The sequence below is a fragment of the Oryzias melastigma genome, linkage group LG13, assembly GCF_002922805.2.
Source record: "Oryzias melastigma strain HK-1 linkage group LG13, ASM292280v2, whole genome shotgun sequence".
Taxonomy (NCBI): domain Eukaryota; kingdom Metazoa; phylum Chordata; class Actinopteri; order Beloniformes; family Adrianichthyidae; genus Oryzias; species Oryzias melastigma.
Window position 1 is genome coordinate 3337122 of NC_050524.1, and position 20516 is coordinate 3357637.

The following is a 20516-nucleotide window of genomic DNA, read 5'->3' on the forward strand; positions in this document are numbered from 1 at the left end:
AATCTCTAATAATGTGCTTATGAATGAGAGGTTTTATTACCAAAAGCATTATGTTGCTCAATTTAACAACACAAAACAAAAACCGCTTGAGTAAAAGGAAACAACAACGTTACACTAAACAGTAAAACTGCAAACATGATCAGACAAAGGGAAGAAATGACTGAATAAAGGCCAAAATAAGGAAGGAATTTTTGCCCTTTGTTGGAGGAGCAACACATTCTCACTCCCAGGTTGTCGCATATTGACGTTTGGTTAAGAAATCCTCTGCGTCACCTTTTGACGTTTTAGACGTCCCCAACTCGTCTTTTTTTGACGTGCAGGCTGTACGTAAAATCAAGGGTCCGCAACACCGGTACCGGTATCCTAACCAAGTATCCTAACCTTAACCTGGTACTGCCACATGTTCAGTACTACATCTGGTTTGTGCCCGGCACCAGTTCAGGTTCAGTACTGCATCGGGTCCGGTGTCGAGTTAGGATAACAGTACACTTATCATGACCAGGTACTGGTTTGCTTTTGGTACTTCGCTCCTGGTATCACGTCTGGTACCGGTCCAGGTCCAGTGTCGGGTTAGGACACCGGTACCTTAACCTTAACCTGGTTCTGGTTTGCCTCCGGTTCGCACCCGGTACCGTGTCTAATACCAGTTCAGGTCTGGTACCACATCTGGTCCGGTGTCAGTTTAGGTTTAGGATACTGGTATCCGGTTTGGGTACCTGTGCACTACGCGTCGCTGTACTGGAACGGTTCTGGTTTGCGGCCCAGAGGTTGGGGACCCATGATTTAATGGAAACAGCCAGTACGTCAAAAAACGATTATTTGTAGAGACCCAAAACATCATAAAGTGAAGTGGAGGGGTCCTTAACCAAATGTAGATATGTGACAACTTGGAAGTGAGAATGTGTTGGGTGGAGAGGACAAGCGGAAACAAGAAGGGTTCAGAACCAAAGCTGACTCGCCCTCTAGAGGCGAGGAAGGCTGCAGTGCTACTTCCTGCATGGCAGTGAAACTGCATAATAATTCATGCAATAGTTCCATTTTTCTAAAATTAAATTCAGAACAATTTATCCAATAAATATTGTTGATTTGCTGCAAACTAAAAAAAAACTAAATTTTCTCCAGCTCTTTTTTTTTTTTTTTTTACAGTTTTTCTCAATTGATTTAGTACATTTCTCACAACAGTATTGAAGTTTGCAGAACTCCTCAGGCGTTTCTCAAATCAATTAGTACAAACTGCAAAACATGGTAGGCAACCCACAAAAGCAAGTCACTTTCTCAAAATGCAAGTTGGTACTGTAGCTCCAAATGGTCAGTTCAAGCTCCAAAAGCAAGTTTTTATGTCAGTGAAAGTGTCAGTTTTGTCAAATAACAAGTCATAACTGCAGCTTCTTTACCGATCAAATCAATAGATTCATCATGTTTTCATTCCGACTGATAACTCTGGAAGTGTTTCCAATATCATGTAATGGCAAGACAACATTACTGTATGTATCATGCATGGCATTCTGAAAACTGAAATCCTTCTTTATCTTTCTGCTGCACCTTTTTTTAATCTTTCTTTAACATCATCATCATCATTTCTGCCTGTCACGCCACTGCTGGCGGGTAGCCTCCACAAACTTCTCAATTTTTGGCGGTCTTGCGCCACATGCATCCAGGCCGTTTTGGTTTTCTTCTCAATATCATCTCTCCACCACTGCTTTGGCTGCTTTGGCTGATCCCTTCAGCAAGAATGCCCCCTGCAGTTAGAAAAAGACAACAGCATCCAGTTTGTGTCATAACTTGTTTCTTATCAAGATATTTTATCACAAAAATTTTTCCAACTTGATATTTGGCTGTTTTCAGTCCCTTTGAGGAAGTTTGTTTTTCTTCTTGGGTTTGATTGGAGTGTCATCTGGAAGGCGGTTGGCGGAGCTGCTGCTCTTCAAGACGAGTCATCCTGCGGTTGACGTGGACAGGAAACTTCAGTTCAGATCTTTCTTCTGCTCTGCTTTAAAGACTGTGTCTGCATGTTTCTGAGGGGAGTTTACATAACTGTGTTGTACCTTCAGGACTGTGAACCTTCTGGGTTGTGACCTTGAAGCTCTCGTTTCTGGCCGTCAGCACAGCTAAAGGACACGGCATCTTTGTTTGTGTGTAAACTTTTGTCGGCCAATGGGAGCGGTTCCCCCTCATGTCCCACGCCGGACTATAAACTGCAGTAGTACGGTAGTTTCTGTCACCTGTTCGAGCGTTCGAGCCTGCGCGATGGTTTCTCAGGGGATTCAGATCAGCGGCATGCTGCTGGCCGTGGGGGGCTGGCTGCTGGACGTGATAGTGTGCGCCTTGCCCATGTGGAAGGTCTCCGCCTTTGTGGGGGCCAACATCATCACGGCTCAGACCGTCTGGCAGGGCATGTGGATGAACTGCGTGGTGCAGAGCACGGGGCAGATGCAGTGCAAAGTCTACGACTCGGTGCTGGCTCTGCCGCAGGACCTGCAGGCGGCTCGCGCCATGATAATTATCTCCATCCTGCTGGGGATCTTCGGGCTGGTTTTCTCCATCGCTGGTGGGAAGTGCACAAACTGCATCGAGCACGAGAAGTCCAAATCCAAGGCCTCCATCGTGGCGGGGGTGATGTTCATCCTGTCGGGCGTCCTCTGCCTCATCCCCGTCTCTTGGTCCGCCAATTCGGTGATCAACGACTTCTACAACCCCATGATGTTTGAAGCTCAGAGGTTCGAGATGGGGGCTGCTCTGTACATCGGCTGGGCCGCCGCGGCGCTGCTGCTGATGGGAGGGGTGCTTCTGTGCTGGAACTTCCCGCCTAAATACGAACAGCCCCGATACGTGCCCAAGTTCACGCCAGTGAAGTCCGCCTCCACATCCAGGGAATATGTCTGAGAGGTTCCTGTACGGACTCTGAAGAAACGATCCTCCAAATGCGCTGAAGCTTCATCCTTCAGACGCTGAAATTCTGTATGAAAATTGTTGCTTTCTTTCGGTCAAAACGCAGAAACAGAGACTGAATTTTATTTTCACAGTAGTGAAATCCATCCAGGGAGCTCCCCGCACTCGTTGTGGAAACCTTTTTACTTGTGTTTTAGTGCCTGATGTTAAGAATGTTCTTTATACTGATTTTCTTTGGCCAAAAAGTCTAGTTTAGTCACTTTGATTTCATTTGCTTGAGATTTTGCACTTTTAGTTGTTTTCCAGAGATTCCTGGAAATGAAGACGAAAAGTTTGTCTTTCCGATCCTCGTGGGAAGCTGGAACCGTTGCTTGAGGGTCATGACCTTTGAACGCAGGAAATCAGTGTACGCCTCTAATGTATTCTTCATGGAATCAAGTTTTTAAAAACTCTAATGTAATTTTTTTGTTGTTTTATGCCTCTGTACTTTGCAACTGTGAATTAAACTGAAGTCAAACATGGCAAAGGAGAAGTTTGTTTTTGTAAGAGTCAGCAGGAAAAGGGCGAGTCGTCAGATCAGCTGATGGCAGGTGTGCCGCCCGCTTGTTTACACTCCAGTTTCTGTGCAACATGGAGGTGGGAACTTCACATCAGCAGAGCTTTTCCTTCTGTCTCAGCTGAAAAACGGCTTTTATTGTGATGGGAAGCCCTTCATTTTTTAAAAACTCTCATTTTAAAAAAAGTGAAACACAGACGACAAAGAAAGTTCTGAAATTGTGACGAAAGGAGGACAATTTTCCGGGAAACCGCTTTCCGAATTACAGCGTTGATGTGTTTTACAGTGAAACTCAAAAGAGGAAGAGGTCGGAATTTGAACTTAAGTAATCCTGGAAAGAAACAAAGCAGGCGTCTTCTGTCATGACGCTTTCAGTTTGAAAAGTTTTATAAATTGCGAAACTTTTTTTAATTTGCTTCATGGAAGAAAAAGGAGGCCTGTCCAAACTAAGCTAAACAACGGAATTGTAAAGCACGGTGGGGGTGGAGGAGTCATAATTTTAACCTTTTTTTTGTTTTTTTCACATCAAATGAGCCTGTTTGTATCATAAAATTCAAAAATATTCAAGTTTAGGGGAAAACTTGTGACTCGTTAAAGTCTAAACATTAGGATCAACTTCTAGATAAGATCTGAAGACATTTGTGCCGAAGCAAAGTTAGATTCTTGTTCTGACGTGGACAGAAATATCAAAATGTTCATAGAAATAATTCAAAACTGAAAGCAGCTGAGACCAAATCTTAGGACACGAGGCGGCACATTTAGCTCCAGGATGCTTTGAGGGTCTTGAATTTTCATAAAGACACTCCGTTACTCCAGAGCTGATGTTTCCAAAAAGTTCAAATTGTTCTTATCTGCTTCCTTTGCGCCGTTATGCACTGGGACTAAATCCAGTGTTCTCATTTGGTGGTTCCCCGGTGTTCTGAGATGAAGCCCGGTCTGGTTTAACAGAGACGATGGTGCCACATGGTGCCCATGATCAGTTATTGTTCACATTGTAGTTTGCAGCCACAAACAGGAAGGTGGTGACTGCTTGTGTGATCTTATCATTCTGAGGTCTTACGGACATTGACTGTATATGAGATCTGGACTGAGTGACTCCGCCTCCCTGGTGTTCCAAACAGGAAGTACCTACTGGATCCCAAAAGCCAAAATCCCATAGACTTCAATATGCCCCCCACCCCCTACCAAAGCCCTCAAATAAAACAGCTAAACTGAATTTTTAATCTAAAATCTGTTTGTGCACAATGATCCAACCTGTTACTTATAAATTAAACTCATTTATATTCATTTTTCACTATATCATTTTGTTACTATTGCTATTGCACAAGTGTGAGATAATTACTTCTTTATTAATAAATTTAAATGGAACAAACTGTCAACAACCTGGAATTTCCTTAACAGTTAATTATTTTATATGTTTAAGAAAGTGAATTATGAAAGTAATTTTTTCATAGCGCAACAAAACCACAAAATGTTGGTTTGACTGAAAAACTTTAAACTCTTTAGCCCAGGGAGGGGCTGAACTTTTTCGCTAAGGAGCCCCGATTTGGTGAGGTGAAAGTATTACATTTCAAGTCAAAAGTTTATATAATGCAAATTATTTTTTTGGTTGGGATACTTTTCAATTTTATACGTAGAACATAAATACAAATAAATATGTTTTACTAAAATTACAGTGAACTTCATATTTGAAAACCAGGAAATAAATGATGAAAATTTCTGTCGGGAAAAGCAAAAATGTGTTAACATTAAGTCTGGGTTACTTGTTACTCGCAATTAAATGTTCACAGTAAACTAAAAAATCCATTCTTCTTGTTGAAGATTATGCCGCCTCAGGTTTAAAACGTAATGCATCACAATCCAAAAACTGTAGTTCTTAGAAAGTGCTCGGAGGCGGACCGGTGGAGATTTGAACGCGGGCCGCATTCAGCCCACAGGCCGGACTTTAGACATGTCAAACGTGAGAGTGGTCTTTGCAGATGTTTTTCTAAAACAGCTCGTGTCTTTCTGTTCTTCTTTCAGGGAAAGAACTGGAACCTTTTGCTTTTGACCAACTTACCTGCAGCCTCCAGTGGATCAGGTGTGTGTTTGTTTGTGTCTGTGAATTAGAGTTTGAGTGTTCCCTTTGAAGTTTTCTACTGCTCAAATTCTTATAGAATTCACGGGTCAAAAATAAGACAATCTTTTTACTGTAGGTGGTGCACAGGCCACATGTAAACATTAACAAAAACTTTTCCAATGACTTTTAGGAAAAGTCATACAATTTCAAGTTGGAAAAAGGAAAAGTGAAGGAATTTTTTTTCTACAACTAAATAGTGGGTCGCTTCCTACCATTAACTGTATATAAGAACTGGACTGACCAAACCCCTTACTTCCGTGTTCCATATAGGAAGTACCACTGTGTTGCAAGAAGGCCAAAGTCCTATTGACTTACATTGAGAAACAGACAGTTATTTCTCAGTCATTTAATGTCAGCGTGCGAGGGGGGGGCTCACCACTCTGCAGCAGCGTCACCCAAATGCTCCTTTTATCTCGACAAAAATTAATAAATGTAAGTAAATCCCAAAGGACCGCTGACAGAATCAAATGTTGGAATGGTTCTCCCTCAAAGGCTTCAACAAAGACTTGTACAATTCTCTCGAGTTGCCGTTATTAAAGTGGAAGCTGTTTACATCCGTGGTCTTGTGGTCGAGGCGTGGAAAGAGGTGGGAACTCACAATATACTCACTCCAGATTGGCAACAGTACTTCTTATAGATTCCATGACTCAGCTATGACTCAGACCAATTGCTGAAGATGGGTTGCAGACGTTTGCAATATGGCGGTAGCCGTTTCAGGAAGTGACGGTGAAAGTCGTGGCTCGAGAAGTCCAGTATTGTTTCACAGTCAATGCTTCCTACACTTAAACTTCTGCAGCTCTTTGACACATTGAACTACTTGGAGATAATCTCATCTTTCTTATCAGTGATTTTCTCTTCTTTCTGTGGTTCGTGTTCAGTGTGGAATCATCAAACAGAACAAAGACTGTTATGTTGTCCAGATGACCCCACCCTAGCATTATCCCTGTTGTACTGTATTACTTACCCTTATCCCTCCTATAATAAAGGTGGACAGGGTTTTCTTCTGCCACGGACACCAGTAAAGATAAAACGATCCTTAAAAAAAAGTTCAGCACATTGTCTTGTAGGGTCCAGATGACCCCACTTTTAATGTAAACATGCCTAGGACAGCACATTAATAGAGATAAGTTTGCTTCCTCCCACTCCCTTTCAAGTGATCTACTTGTGATTCGATGTGATGTTATTTGTTTCATGTATTATTCCCGATTGCTTGAAATAAACCATTTTGTTCATTCATTCATTCATTCACTCATTCATTCACCTCACAGGTGAATGAATGAGTGGTATGAATGAGTGGTATGAATGAAGGTACTGGTTTGAATCCCAGCTGGGTCCTTTTGGAGTTTGCTCATGTTGTGTTCCTGGTGTTCCTCTCACAGTCCAAAAACATGCTTCATGGGTTAATTGGGGATTCTAAATTATACCTACAGGTGTGTGTGGTTATGTGGCCCTCTACAAACCTTTTCAGTGGTACTTCACCTTCACTGAACTAGAACAGGCTCCAATGACCCTGAATATTCCTGAGAGCAGGTTTAGAAGATGAATGGGTGGACCTTCCCCTTGATGGGTGCAGGGGGTACCGATAGTTCCTTTTTCTACTCTAGTCATTCACATCATGAGCTCACTTTGGGGTTTTTTCTTCTGCTGAAAGCTGTTTCTATTGAAACTTTAGACAATTAAGAAGTTTTCTGTTTCATTTCTGTTGCTAGAGGACAGATTGTTAGCTGATCTTGATGCTGCCATAACATAGTAATGTTGGGGGAGATTCCCCGTTGCCTACATGGCAGACAACAGTGGAAGTAAGGCCTGACAGCTATAGAATTGACTTACAAATAGCGGAAGCCATATTTGCATGTCTATAAAAGCTGTGGGCTACCAGAGAACTGGGATGCTTCCAGCTTTGACTGGGTTTGATTGGGTTAAAATGCCAAGAGGATCTTCTTTTTTTATTCCTAAAATGAACAAACTTTTTAGCAGAATTCAGATGCCAGGTTCATTCTTCTTCAAGTTCATTTTCCCTCAGCAGTAAATCAAGCTTCAAATGTTTGCCGCAAAAGTTCCACAAATTATTCTGACCAGTTTCATCAGGGTTCAATAATGTTCTCAAAAACAGATGAGTAACTTCCTGTAAGTTTAAAGTAAAAAAAAAAAAACATTCAAAACAACAGAGTGAGCGAGACAGAACAACAACAATGAGGAAAAACAAGAAGCGATCAGTAACCTGGAAACTGAGCTGATCTAATAATAGAGCTGATGACAGAAGATGTCTGTAAACAAAAAGAGTAAAAAGTGAGTAAATGTGAGGAAATCGTGTCAAACAAACAAAAACCTAAATTGTGTCAAAATATGAGATTTAGGGAGATAATGGAATCAGAAACTTTTGTTCCCCCGAAGGTAGTTTCAGGAGAGTGGAGGAGCTCTTATCAACAATCTGCATTTGAAAGGTTGTTCTTAAGCCCTGAAGCCAGAGAGGGACATTGTTTTAAGGAGTGTGCCACTCCTTCCTCTGAGAGAGAAGGGAATCCTGTTTGACCAGAGGAACTCACCTGACAACAAGACAGCCCTCCTGCTTCTCATTCTTCCACAAGCAACAGCTCAGAGAGCAGCGTCGATCCACAGGGACTCTGCCGCCGACAAAAGCCTCTTCACCATGGGGAGGGTCGGCAAGGAGACGACGGGTCAGATCCTCAGCTTCGTGGGCTTCGTCCTGGCGGCTGTGTGCTCTGGGATCCCTATGTGGAGAGTCACCTCCTACATTGGGGCCAACATTGTGACGGGACAGATCGTGTGGGACGGTCTGTGGATGAACTGTGTGATGCAGAGCACCGGGCAGATGCAGTGTAAGCTGAATGAGTCATTGATGAGCCTGACGCCGGATCTGCAGACCGCCCGAGCCCTGGTCATCGCCTGCCTCATCTTCGCCTTCATCGGCTTCGTTATCTCGTTTGTCGGAGCCAAGTGCACCAGCTGTTTAGAAAGAGACGCTTCCAAAGCCAACACGGTGATCATTTGTGGCTGCCTCATCATTCTGGCTGCGGTTCTGATCCTGATTCCAGTGTGCTGGTCTGCGGCCGTCACCATCTCTGACTTTCAGAACCCTTTGACTGTTGCTACTCAGAAGCGGGAGCTGGGAGCTGCCATCTACATCGGCTGGTGCTCTGCTGTATGTCTGCTGGTCGGAGGGATAGTCTTGACCACTTCCTGTCCTCCTCAAAGTACCTTCTACCAGAAGAACCCAGGAACACAAATGTACCCGTATGCTCCGTACATGAACCGCTCCGTCTACACGCCAGTGTATGCCCCTGCGTCCAGCCAGCCGTACACCGCATCAGGGACGTACGTACCAGTCAAGCCCAACCCTGCTCCAACCGCATACTCTCCTCGACAGTACATCTAGAAGGAAGGACTCGCTCAAAAACTGTATTCCAGCCACGATGGTTTGGGAACCGAAGTGTATCATCCCACAACTTATTTTCTGATTCTAATAACTGGTATTGACATTATGTCACTGTGATTGCAGTCTGTAGAAACCTGTCCCTGTTCTTGTTATTTAGTTCTAAACTCTTGAAAATTTTAAAAAATGTTGCATCTTAGAAAATGTGCAAACAGGAAAAATGTGTGTAATGACCGGCTTTCATATTTTCATGTCCATTTCCTTGAACACAGACCATGTTGTGTAAGAAGTGCTGCTTTTCTACTGTATCTACAAAGGACTTTTTAAATATTTAAATGTCAATAAAAGGATGACTGTGAGAAGTTTCACCTTTTGTGTGGATTTATTCAAAAAACTTCAAACTTCAAAAAAAAAATGTGATTCACATGTGTTGGTGAAGACTTTCAACCACAACCAGAATAATTCTGAGTGAAAAGAAGAAATGCCTCTTAAAAACTTGTTAAGATTTATTGTGACCCAACTGTACTCTATTTAATAAAAAACAAGACACGCATTTTTGAACAGAGCAGATAAACTGCATTGATGTAAATAATAGTTTTTTATACATATAAAAAATTAATTAAACATTTGACAATGATCAAAATGAATGGATTTAATTTATCATGTGTGTATGCCAAGATGATACCATATATTTATTTTATTTTCTCAATTTATAAATAAAAATTTGAACTAGATCTATGTATTTTTTTATTTTCTCTTTCCTTTAGTTTTCTGCTGACATTGCTTGAAATAAACGAAATCAATCGATCAATCAATCATGTGAACGTATTTATATATGCATGTGCATTTATTACACAACTCATCACAACTCATGGAGTAAAATAAATAGAAATGCTTAAAAATGTAATAAAAGGCAACTTTTGGGGTTTTTCCCATTTAAATAAATAGAATAAATACATTGTTCATAAAATATTAATTAACCTTTTTTCTTTCTATACAGATCTTTCTACTGTTTAGTAAAAACAATAATTTTCTGGGTTTGGTTGACCTAAAATAGTTTGTCGCCCAAGAACTCCATGATTGCCAGTCCTGGAATTAAACCCCCAACCAGATGTTGTATAGAAAATGATGAGTAGGAGACTTCTGGAAAAGTCAGAGGTCTGATGATAAATGGATGATGGATGGAAACTTCTTCTATCAGCTAGTCTGAGCAGACTTTAATTTGAATTCTGTCTGAACAGATTGTCCCAATTTTTCTCCTCAACAACTGTGTCAACGTTTTTTTTCTTTTGTTTATATACAGCTTTTCAGCTCATTTAAGTCGATCATTTGCTTGTGCTTCCTCTGTTCACTTGTAGATTAATCAGAGAGTAAGGGGTCAGTCGCTACAATTTGAAGATAAAACTGTGAAAATGTTTCCTGCTTTTGAAAGGCAGGAAACCGCCCCATAAAAGGAGTCTTCTTGACTTCCGGTGAAACTCCTCCCTCTGTCTGTGTTTTGTTTCGGCCCCCAAAACTGTGACAAGACGCAACTTTCCAAAAGCAGATCCAATCAGAGGCCAGCATCAGTTTAGGTTTAAATCAGGAAAGCCGTTCATCTCATCGAAACTGGCTCGTCTGCCCTGAAATAATGAGAAGAATCTGGTTGGACGGGTACACAAGCTCGGGTCAAAAGGGAAAGGCTTCCCTGACTCCGCCCCTGACCAAGACCTTAAAACCGAGTCGGTGAGCAGCAGCCTTCACTCACCTCTTCAAGCTGACCCGACTTGCTTGTTTGACTTGATTGCCTTCTGAAGATTCATCATGGTGTCAATGGGACGTCAGATGCTGGGCTTTGTCCTCGGCATCATCGGCTTCATGGGGACCATCTTGGTGTGCGCCCTCCCCATGTGGAAAGTGACCGCCTTCATTGGAGCCAACATCGTCACGGCGCAGATCATCTGGGAGGGCTTGTGGATGAACTGCGTGATGCAGAGCACAGGTCAGATGCAGTGTAAGATCTACGACTCCTTGCTGGCGCTGCCGCAAGATCTGCAAGCCGCTAGGGCCCTCGTGGTCATCGCTATCATCGTGTCCGTTTTGGGAGTCATCCTTTCCGTCGCTGGGGGGAAGTGCACCAACTTCATCTCGGAGGAGCGTGGCAAAGCTAGAGTGGTCATCGCCGCAGGGGTTGTCTTCATCTGTGCTGGCGTTCTTGTCCTCATCCCAGTGTGCTGGTCTGCTAACACCATCATCAGGGACTTCTACAACCCCATCATGACCAACGCTCAGAGGAGGGAGCTGGGGGCTGCTCTCTACGTAGGCTGGGGCACTGCTGCTCTCCTCATCCTGGGCGGGGCCCTTCTCTGCAGCTCATGCCCACCCAAGAACGAAAGCCCAGAGTATCCAGTCAATTACGGTGCACCCAGGTCCCAAGGAGCACCCAAATCCTACATCTCACAGAAGTCCTACGATGCCAGCCGAGCCTACGTCTGAGAGATTCAAGGACGTTTTTTCTAAAAACTCTTCAGTTTGAGTTCTGGCAGCACTGCCGGTCAAACGACTGATGAACTGTGTAAAACTGGTTCTCCTGAGAACCCAGAGCCTGGAGAGAAATGTACATCTGAAGCCAAAAACTTCTGGATAATCTCCAAGTGATCATAAATCCAGCCGAGTTGGAGAACCTGCATTAAAGCCACCTGTTGTGTTGACACACCTGTATCGCATCTCTTTGTGATCATTGCAATAGAGGAGTAGAAATATGTGCACTAGAATACTGTCAAATTATTAGGTAGCTTTTCTTCAGCTACACTGTGCAACTTTTGTTTGGTTATATCGTCTGTACATATTTTTAATGATGTCTTTTTAAACTTCATTTGAATTCCATGTAACTAGATCTCCCAAAAATGGCAGATTTCCTGTATTTGTTACATGGAGTGTCTGCATTGGCTAAACATCCTTACATGAGTTCAGATTCTGATTTGTTCTTTGTGTTTTAAAATGCTTCTGTCTGTCACAGTAAACTAAACAAACAGCTTGACAAACCCCTCCAACTGGAAGAAAGAAAGGAAAACAATGTTCCAGGAGCAAAAGCTGCTTCCAACCGGCCTTAGCGGTTCTACCTGTTCTACGACCAGTGGGGATTTTGTTTTTTTTCTAAACAAGGAAATTACTTTGACAACATGTAAAGGTTTTAGACTGACATGCTGGAATGTGTCTGCATGGGTTCACACCTTTTTTGTAGGAAAAGAATTGAAAAACATCTGCTTTTGCATGTAATGAATCTCAGTTGCAATTTAGACAAAATAATCTGTAAAATATTCAAATGTGAGTGTAAATAAACAAATACAAATAAACAATACTTGGAGTTCTTGCTTTTTCTTTTAAAGAGCTTTAAAAGACTTAAATGACAATTAGATCATGTATATTTACTTTAGTTATTGTAGCCACCAAAGTAAGATTTATAAAAATATAATTAAAAAATGAAGCTAAGGTTATACAACAGAGGACAAACGAAAAGTTTTAAAGGAAAAATAAAAAACATTGTTAGTTATAGGTCAAGAGCACAATTGACTTAGAATTATTTAAAGACTCAGAAAATGTACTTGTGTCATCTATTAAAGAAATTGTTTCAGCCTTCACCAAGACACTGTTATTTCTGCCCCGTCATTCTGACAGCAGAAAAACGTTTTTATTGTTATTTTTAACTATTTGTGATTGAAAAACAAGAAAGTTTATGACTTTATCTGAGCTTTTTAATCATTTCTCTTTGGTGCCCAATGAATTTTTTCTCTCATCATCACGATGACGATATCAAAAAAGGGAACACTCCCCGCCGTTCTCCTGTCGCTTTCTTCCACATTCCAGACAGAGAAAAAGCCCCGAAACCAGTTTGGTAATTCAACTCTCACGGGAGTCTCAGCTGAACACAAACTAGTTTGTCAGTTTCAGCAGGTTCGCATGAAACCTATGTTTCAGCGGCCATCTTTGATCAGGTGTTTGGATGTAAATCAGACAGTTTTACCGGTCAGGACAAGAATAGCAGGTCCGAACAGGGGGTGAACAGAAAGTAGGTGAAAACAAAGTCAGTGTGGGGAGGCTCTTTGGTTATACCGGTTTCAAACACCTTTGTGGTGTTTTGCTCAACAACAGGTACATTTAATGTAAACAAGCAGGTTATAGTCCTTTTCTGGGGTAACCTGCCAACCAGGATTTCTTTAAGAGACGTCAGCTTTTTTATTTAAACGTACACTTTAATCGGCTCTAATGATGACAACAAAATAATATTTGGTAAAGATTCTGTGATTGCTCCAGTCACAGAACCAGGTCAACAGGTGCTGAGTTAAAAGTTTACTTGAGGAGTCTGCAACCAGCAACACTTAAAGAGCCATTCGGGTCAATTTCTCAGCGACAACAACCCAGTAGGAGCCACGAAGTCTTCCTTCACCCTTTAGAAAAATAAGACACAGATTTGTATTTATGTTGTTTCTATTTTGAAAAATTAAAGAAATTTAGATTTTTTTGCATTGATAACACATAAACATAAAGAGAAATTAGATTTTATTTTTTTTTTTTAAACATGAAATTGTTTTGAACTTTTCACAGAGGTCCAACTTACTTCCTCTTAAAATAAAAGACATCCTGGGTTACATAAGATCATTTTAACGCAGCACATTTTAGAGTGTAATGTCAGCAGTAATTAAAAAAAACATGTATTTACCGTTTGAGGTACAACCCAGCCAGAAATTTATAAATCTAACAAATTAAATTAAAATCAAAGCTAACTAAATGTTCCTTACCGTATTTTCAAACTTTTACTTTTGAATTTATTAAAAAATAGAAAATCTGTCTGGTTATAACTTAATTTAGCGTATAAATATGAATTTTTACTTGACCTCAAATTGATTTTCTGTGGTAAAAGGAGTTTAGAAATTTGTTAAAATATTTTTGTTTGATGTTGATAAAAGAAGGATTCATGGATTGTTGGAGATTTAAGGCTAGCGTTGTCAGGTGCCTCGTGAAGTAATAACTTCTCCTTCAAGAGTTGAATGAGTCGACTTAAGTGTGAGTATGCTTCCTTTTTTCTTTACTTACTTTTTACTTTACAGTTCATTTTCAAAACTAAAAACTTTATTTTTCTTTGACCAGAGAGCAACAATGGAGAAGTAAAAGAGCCACAGGTTGCAGACCTCTGGGTTAGACAGACGTCCTGAGGGATTCAGCAGAAACAAATGATGGACATTCTGTGAGGAAAGGCTTTCTGTACCAATCTATTTTTTATTTTTTTCTCATCTAAAATTGCAGAAAGACATTTTTCTATTCATTAAATTCCTTTAGAACAACAGAAAAACTACTGAGTCTTTAATTTTCCTCATTAGTGATCACGTTTTCGCAGCACACAGACGTTTAGTTTTGACATCACAAATGTCCATCTTTTTTATGTGCTTGAATTGTTCAGCTAGCTGCTTCTAAGATACGTAACAAATGTCAAAAATAATGTGGGTAAATAATCATAAAAAAGACTCAACTCATCAGATAAATCATTTTCAAACCCATGTGAGAGCAGCAGAGCCGAGTAAAATGTACAACTTTATAGTTAAGGAGCAACAGAAAAATCATCCCACAACATTCATCTCCTTCAAGAGGGTTCTACTCTAACCATTTTTATAAAACCATTGTTTATTTTGCCTGTAGTTTCTGTTCAGAAATAGTTTCATGAATCACTGTAATTATGTCATATCTGTTGTAACCGGTTTGGGTGTTTGTCATGTCTGAACGTTGTGTAAATGCATGCTTGCAGTGACTTCACCTGGGCACTGGGCGGTGCAAGCTAGAATGTTTGGAGAGGTGTATTTACTGAAGCTCAGGTGGACAAGTCTGTGGAATTGAGGAAGAAACCACATTGTTTCTCAACCATTTCTGGGTCTGGGTGTGGCCTTATGTGAACTTTCTATGTAAACTTCAGAGATTTAGTTTAGGCTCATTTTAAAAGTATGGCACTTTTAAAGATGATCCAACAAACTGGCTAAGTTTTTGTGGATTTTTTTACCTAATCTGTACATGATAATGATGAGTTTAAGGTAAATCTGAACATAAAGGTGATAATTAAAACCAAACTCCAAATCTTTAGTGAAATGTTATGTCTTTCTTGTAATAAGATTCGTGGATCACCCTGGACCTTCCTGATGTTACAGATCAATACTCAAATGCTCAGTATTGCCCAGCCCTACAGAAAACCAAAAAACTTGTGGAAACTGTTTATTATTGTGTGACTGGACTTCAGTGTTTCAGAGACGACAGTAAGATTCAGATTTTTCCTTTAAGTTTTCTGCATTAAGTATACTTGAGTATTAGTATAGCAAGTCTATTATCAACCATATATGTGTAGTGTAGGAAGTATACTATCTGACTACTTTTTTAGAATAAATTGGAACATTTTAAGTTTGCAATATAGTTTTGGCATAAACTAAGAATACTTGTAGTACACTTAAATTGACTACTTTTATCTAAGGGTTTGAATGAAACCTAGGGCTGATTCATTCAGATAAATTAAATAAAAATTGTTTAAAGTCGGAAAAATTTTTTAGCAAAGCATTGAATTTGCTTATCTCATCTATAAATAAAATTATTTCCTTGATGCTTTGGGTGCTGAATTTTAATTATCCACAATATGATTTGTTGCTGACGCTCTACTTCTAGATTAAATTAATATGATTAACCTGAAAATATCTAAAGGTAAATGTTAATAAAATGTAATAGATCTGTGTTTATTCAGTTACAAAACTCAACCAATGAAATAACTACTTTTTTATGTTTAATTAAAGTACTTTTAGTTTGAAGTCAATTCATTATCTGCTTTCTTCCACTAAAAGCGCTTTAATTGTTTCAAAGTAAAACATTGAACAGAAAAAACAACTCACGTATGTCGTCTTTGATGACGTTCAGACGTACATTCCGTCCCGCTTCCTCAGTTTCTGACTCACTCTCACATGATTCGTCGGTTTCGGTACACGTGACTCCCAAACCGCCAGAACCACGTCTTCCGGTGTCTGGGAAAGACTGCGCAGTGAGGTAAGAGAAACGAGCCTTGTGGCGGTTCTTTTTCAAAATGCTGACGGTTTCTATGGCAACGGCTTTTACCCCATTCATTTTTTTTCTAAGTTGACTGGTTTTACTTCAATAAAACCGTAAATATGACTTATTTGAAGGCAATAAAAATGCCTGGAGACGCCAAACGAAGGGTTCAAGACAATAGTAAAGATTTTACATCATAAGAAGTTTAGAGATGAAAAGTTTGACGCTATATTTGTAAAATAAAATAAAAATAATCTTATTTTAATGGAAATAGATGTTGCCATTATTAATAAATATAAAATAAAAATGTCAAACTGACAGTTTTATTTACCAAAGGGTGTGAATGTGATGTAAAAGCTTGTTTTATTTTACAAATGAAAGTGAAAAATGTTCAAATAAAGGTTAAACAGTAAATAAAATAAAAAATAGTAGAAAGACATAATAATCTTTCACTTCTTTCTAAATTGTTTTTAGAAAAAAACATTGATTTAATTTTTTGTTAAAAATAAATCTTTTTTCTTTTTTTCTGACATAGTAAAATTCTTTACATCCATGTTTGTTAACATGACAATAAATCCAGACATGGACAAAGTACGTCTGGATTACAAACACGTACTTGTAGTCAGTCATTAATTCTTTGTACTTTAGTGAGAGCAGCAGCTTTAGAAATACTTCAGTATTGCGAAACGTCTTCAGGGACAGAGGTTCAACGCACAGGTTCAGGAGGTGATGTTTCTATGTTTGTTTTTACATGTTAACCTAGGTTTTTGGTTTGACGTGGTGACTGACAGGAGGCAGAGATGATGAGGTTCTCTTTGGTAGCAACCAAAATGGATAAGATCAGGATCAAATCCATCAGAGGAACAGTTCACGGCAGATGTTCTGGAGATAAATCAGAGAGGACAGGGATGACTTGAACACGTTAAGATGAGGAACAGTGGCGATGTTGGTTAAAGGATGCTGAGGTAAAATGAGGTTCATGGATGTAGAGAAGGACTTAAGGGTGGATGGTGTGAGTGAGGAGCATCAGATAGAACAAGAAGATTCACTGCGGCGCCTCCTACAGGGTGCAGCTAAAAGATAAAGCAGATTTCTCTGGGAGGACCTGGCAGCAGACATTGTCGGCTGGAACCAGAAATCCTCCCAATTGGCTCGAATTTTTTTTTTATTTTAACTGGTGACCGTCGCAGTTATGTTTTTTCTGGTTGTAAGCTTTAAGAAAAATTGATTACAATTCTGAATTATTTTGTTAGTGTTATTGAAAGCGACAATAACTTACCGTTTTTGTCCTGTTTTAAGCATATCCTGCCCATTAAAACTTTATTATTTACCGGTGACCTTACTATTCATTCACATTTTTAAGCTTTATCAATAGGTTTTACAATTCTGAAAGCTTTTTAAATGTCAATTTGAAAGGGTTTAAAAATTATTGTAAAAATTCTGAACAATTTGCTTTAAAAAATCATTTTAAAAGTGATACAGGATAAAGTAAAAGAAAAAACCTAATTATTCCAGAAATTAAACCAGCTAAAAGTGTGCAACTTCTGTATCTCTTTTATTTCCTTTCCATTCGTGACTATTTCTTTATATTTTTGTTATGATTCATGACATCTTGTGTATTTGTTGTTTCAAGATTGGAAGACTTGTAATCATTTATACAAAAAAAAGATATAAGAAAAACTTATAACAGAAAAGCAAAAATAATAGAAAACATCCGTGTTAATCAAGTGCCAATGTGACTAACTTTCATTCAAACCTTCAAAATAAACCACAAGGTAGTTAAGGGCAATGTGACCCACTTTTGATTTAATTGTTGACTGTATATGAGAACTGGACTGGGTGACTGTAGCGTGACCAAAAAAATTCGACATACTTCTGGCTCCAACATAATAAACCCGATTCAGTCGTCATTTTTCTTTGCCAGATGAAATTAGTAAACAGTGATTGGTCAGAGTTGGTCTAAGTCAGCGTTTCTATGGCAATGTTACCAATTGTTGCAAGGCCACACTCCTACCACTTGAAAGTGGGCTACACCAAATCTGTCAGTTAAACGTTTTAAACATTGGACTTCGGAGCCAGTGGGCCCCACCCACTTTTTTCCCTCTTTTTTTCCTTTCTTTTCAGAAAAAAATAAAAATAAAGAGAAAAAAAGAAGAAAAATGGCTCCACTTACTTTTATTAAGGCATCTTATTGGTTAGTTTATAACTTGAATAACTTGCAATAAAAATATATTTTTCATGGAAAGAAAATGGTGATTATTAAGATAATGTTAAGAAAAAAGCTATCAGATCAAGAATGATTATTCTGACAATAAAATGACAGAGAAGTACACTTTTATTTCTCTGTAGAAGTCTATGAGATTTTGGCTTCTTGGCGTGTTTTTAGTGCAAACCAAAATCCCACTTGGATTCATGTACCATGTTCCTGTCTTTTATCTCATGAGTTACGTTCTCTACACTTTTCTCAGATGGACGTGAACATTTTAAAATATTTCTCTCTTGTTTAAACTCTCAAAGTTCAAGCTTTTGTTGAAAAAAAAAGTCTGAATTGTAGAATGAAACCAAAGATCTGATCATGACAGAAGAAAAGCTCAGACCGACTTGGACCAATCTCTGTCGTCTGGTTCCAACATGGTGACGTCCGTATTGTGGAAAATGGCAACTGAATTAAATTCATTTGGCTGGAGCCGGAAGAAAGGGCAAATGGGTGATGTCATACTTGCTCAATCTGGTTTTCTATATACAGTCAATAGTTAAACAGGGGGAAAAAAAACATCTGGTTCCACCTAAAGTTGTATCTGCTTCCGGCCGACGATATCAGACGCCATCTTGTAGTCTGCAGGTCCTGACTCCGTTTTCAGAGACAGTCTTGGTTCTCCTCACTCTCCTACGGTTCTGCTGTTGTATCTGACTGTAGTTGAGTCCACCAGACTCTACTTCTTAATCCTGGTAGCACTACTGAAAGAAAAATATATTACTTCCATGTAGAGAACATATTGTCAACATGTTGTGGCTGAGTATATTGAGAGATATATTATTGTTTTGTAAGGGAAGTACAAACATCTCCTCTGTTTGCAGAACATCTGCAGGTTTGAATTCAACGTTCTCCTGTCTTTCAGATCCAACCATGGTGTCTATCAGGATGCAGATGGTTGGCTGCGCTCTGGCTGTGATTGGCTGGATCCTGGTGCTGGCCATGTATGTCACACCCATGTGGCGAGTTACAACGGTCACCGTCAACGGCACTACTCAGAGCGTGTGGGAGGGCACGTTCATGAGGTGTTTGAGGAAAGGGGGAGGAGACAGATCCTGTAGGTCCTATGACTTCCTCGTGCCTTTGAGCCCAGACTTTGAGGGGCCGTCCTCTGTGGCCCTCGCCGCCGTCATCACATGCTCCGCCGGGCTGGTCATCTTCAGCTTCACAGGCTGGTGTGCCAAGCTGGTCTTCAAGGAGCGAACCATGGCGAGGTTCTCTGTGCTGTCAGGCGTGGTGATCCTCATCGCCGCGCTCCTCTGCTTCATTCCCGTCTGCTGGACGGTGGACCTCATCGTACGGGACGACCACGCCGCTCCGGTGGGAGGAACTCGGAAAGTGGAGCTGGGGGCGTGTCTTTACATCGGCTTTGTTGCGGTCGTAGCGCTGGCGGCAGGCTGGCGCTTTCTGTGTACCAGCTGGCCTGTGAACCAGAACGTCTGGTTTTGGCCGATATCCCTGCACCGAACGGAAGGCAGGGAGACGGAAAGCCATCAATTACGCTGAAACATGGAATCACCTGAATTTGTTTTTTTCATTTCAAGTGCCTTAGGGTTCCCCTTCCTGTGGTGGAGCGGTCTGAAAACTCACTTTACAGTGTAATGGGTCCTGTCAGTGGACTCAAACCCATCTGCCAGTATTAGGACGGACGTTCTACCATGAGGCCTCTTTGCTGCTGAAATACTCAAACAAAACCAACATTTCAGTGTTTTTTTAAAGTCATATAGGGCACATTTTTGAAGAAAATGTCACATTTTGGCAATAAAGCCTTCCTTTTTAAATTTTCTTTTGTGATTCGTTCTTATTTACTTTTGAAAAAGCTGTGAGAACCAGTTAGACCGGAACTGATCACGTGTCTCAGAGACCAACAGTCTGAGGTGAAGCAGGTTTTGCTCGATCAGTCTGCTGCATAAACAAACGCTGGAAATAACTTTAGATCAGGTGAGAATGTAAAGTTTCCAAAACAAAGTTCATTTGAAAGCGAGCACCGGGACAGGTTTTTTTTTAGGCTAAAGATCAGAGGTCAGAATTCTGGTTTAATCGTGACAGGAAGTGCCTGAAGGTTTCTGATGTTTAGTGCAACATTCTTCCCAGAAAGAGTCCAGCTTGGACTTTAGTCAACACTGTGACTTCCTGTGTCACAGTCTGAGTGGAAATCATGTCATCATTAATTTATCAAGTCCATTCTGTGTGGGATTCATGTGTCATCATGCTGAGACGTTAATCCTCTGTGTTACAAAATTACTTTAAA

At 40.2% G+C, this 20516-nt stretch overlaps 4 protein-coding genes and 1 long non-coding RNA gene across 7 annotated transcripts; 4 read left to right on the forward strand and 1 right to left on the reverse strand.

Annotated features, from left to right (window-relative positions):
* Positions 1-9: 9 nt before the first annotated feature.
* On the reverse strand, positions 10-15995 carry LOC118599486. 2 transcript variants are annotated; one of them, XR_004948863.1, is made up of 3 exons: positions 15858-15989; positions 1825-1939; positions 10-1739 (listed from the first exon to the last, which is right to left on the reverse strand). It is a non-coding gene; the product is annotated as an uncharacterized LOC118599486 (long non-coding RNA). The 2 variants fall into 2 exon arrangements; XR_004948864.1 differs by lacking the exon at positions 1825-1939 and having other exon boundaries at positions 15858-15995.
* Positions 2236-3418, forward strand: LOC112149773 (claudin-4-like). The gene has a single exon (XM_024277709.2). The coding sequence runs from the start codon at positions 2248-2250 to the stop codon at positions 2881-2883; it is 636 nt and encodes a 211-aa protein (XP_024133477.2). The 5' UTR covers positions 2236-2247; the 3' UTR covers positions 2884-3418.
* On the forward strand, positions 8099-9317 carry LOC112149770 (claudin-4). Its single transcript, XM_024277702.2, has one exon. It carries the CDS (start codon positions 8215-8217, stop codon positions 8959-8961), a length of 747 nt encoding a protein of 248 aa, XP_024133470.1. The 5' UTR covers positions 8099-8214; the 3' UTR covers positions 8962-9317.
* Positions 10706-12310, forward strand: cldne (claudin e). The gene has a single exon (XM_024277713.2). The coding sequence runs from the start codon at positions 10762-10764 to the stop codon at positions 11431-11433; it is 672 nt and encodes a 223-aa protein (XP_024133481.1). The 5' UTR covers positions 10706-10761; the 3' UTR covers positions 11434-12310.
* LOC112149782 (claudin j) lies at positions 15870-20050 on the forward strand. Of its 2 annotated transcripts, none has more exons than XM_024277718.2 (2): positions 15870-16008; positions 19131-20050. In XM_024277718.2, exon 2 carries the CDS (start codon positions 19139-19141, stop codon positions 19769-19771), a length of 633 nt encoding a protein of 210 aa, XP_024133486.2. In that variant the 5' UTR covers positions 15870-16008; positions 19131-19138; the 3' UTR covers positions 19772-20050. The 2 variants fall into 2 exon arrangements, with proteins under 2 accessions (XP_024133486.2, XP_024133487.2); XM_024277719.2 differs by lacking the exon at positions 15870-16008 and adding an exon at positions 16621-16737.
* Positions 20051-20516: the final 466 nt, after the last annotated feature.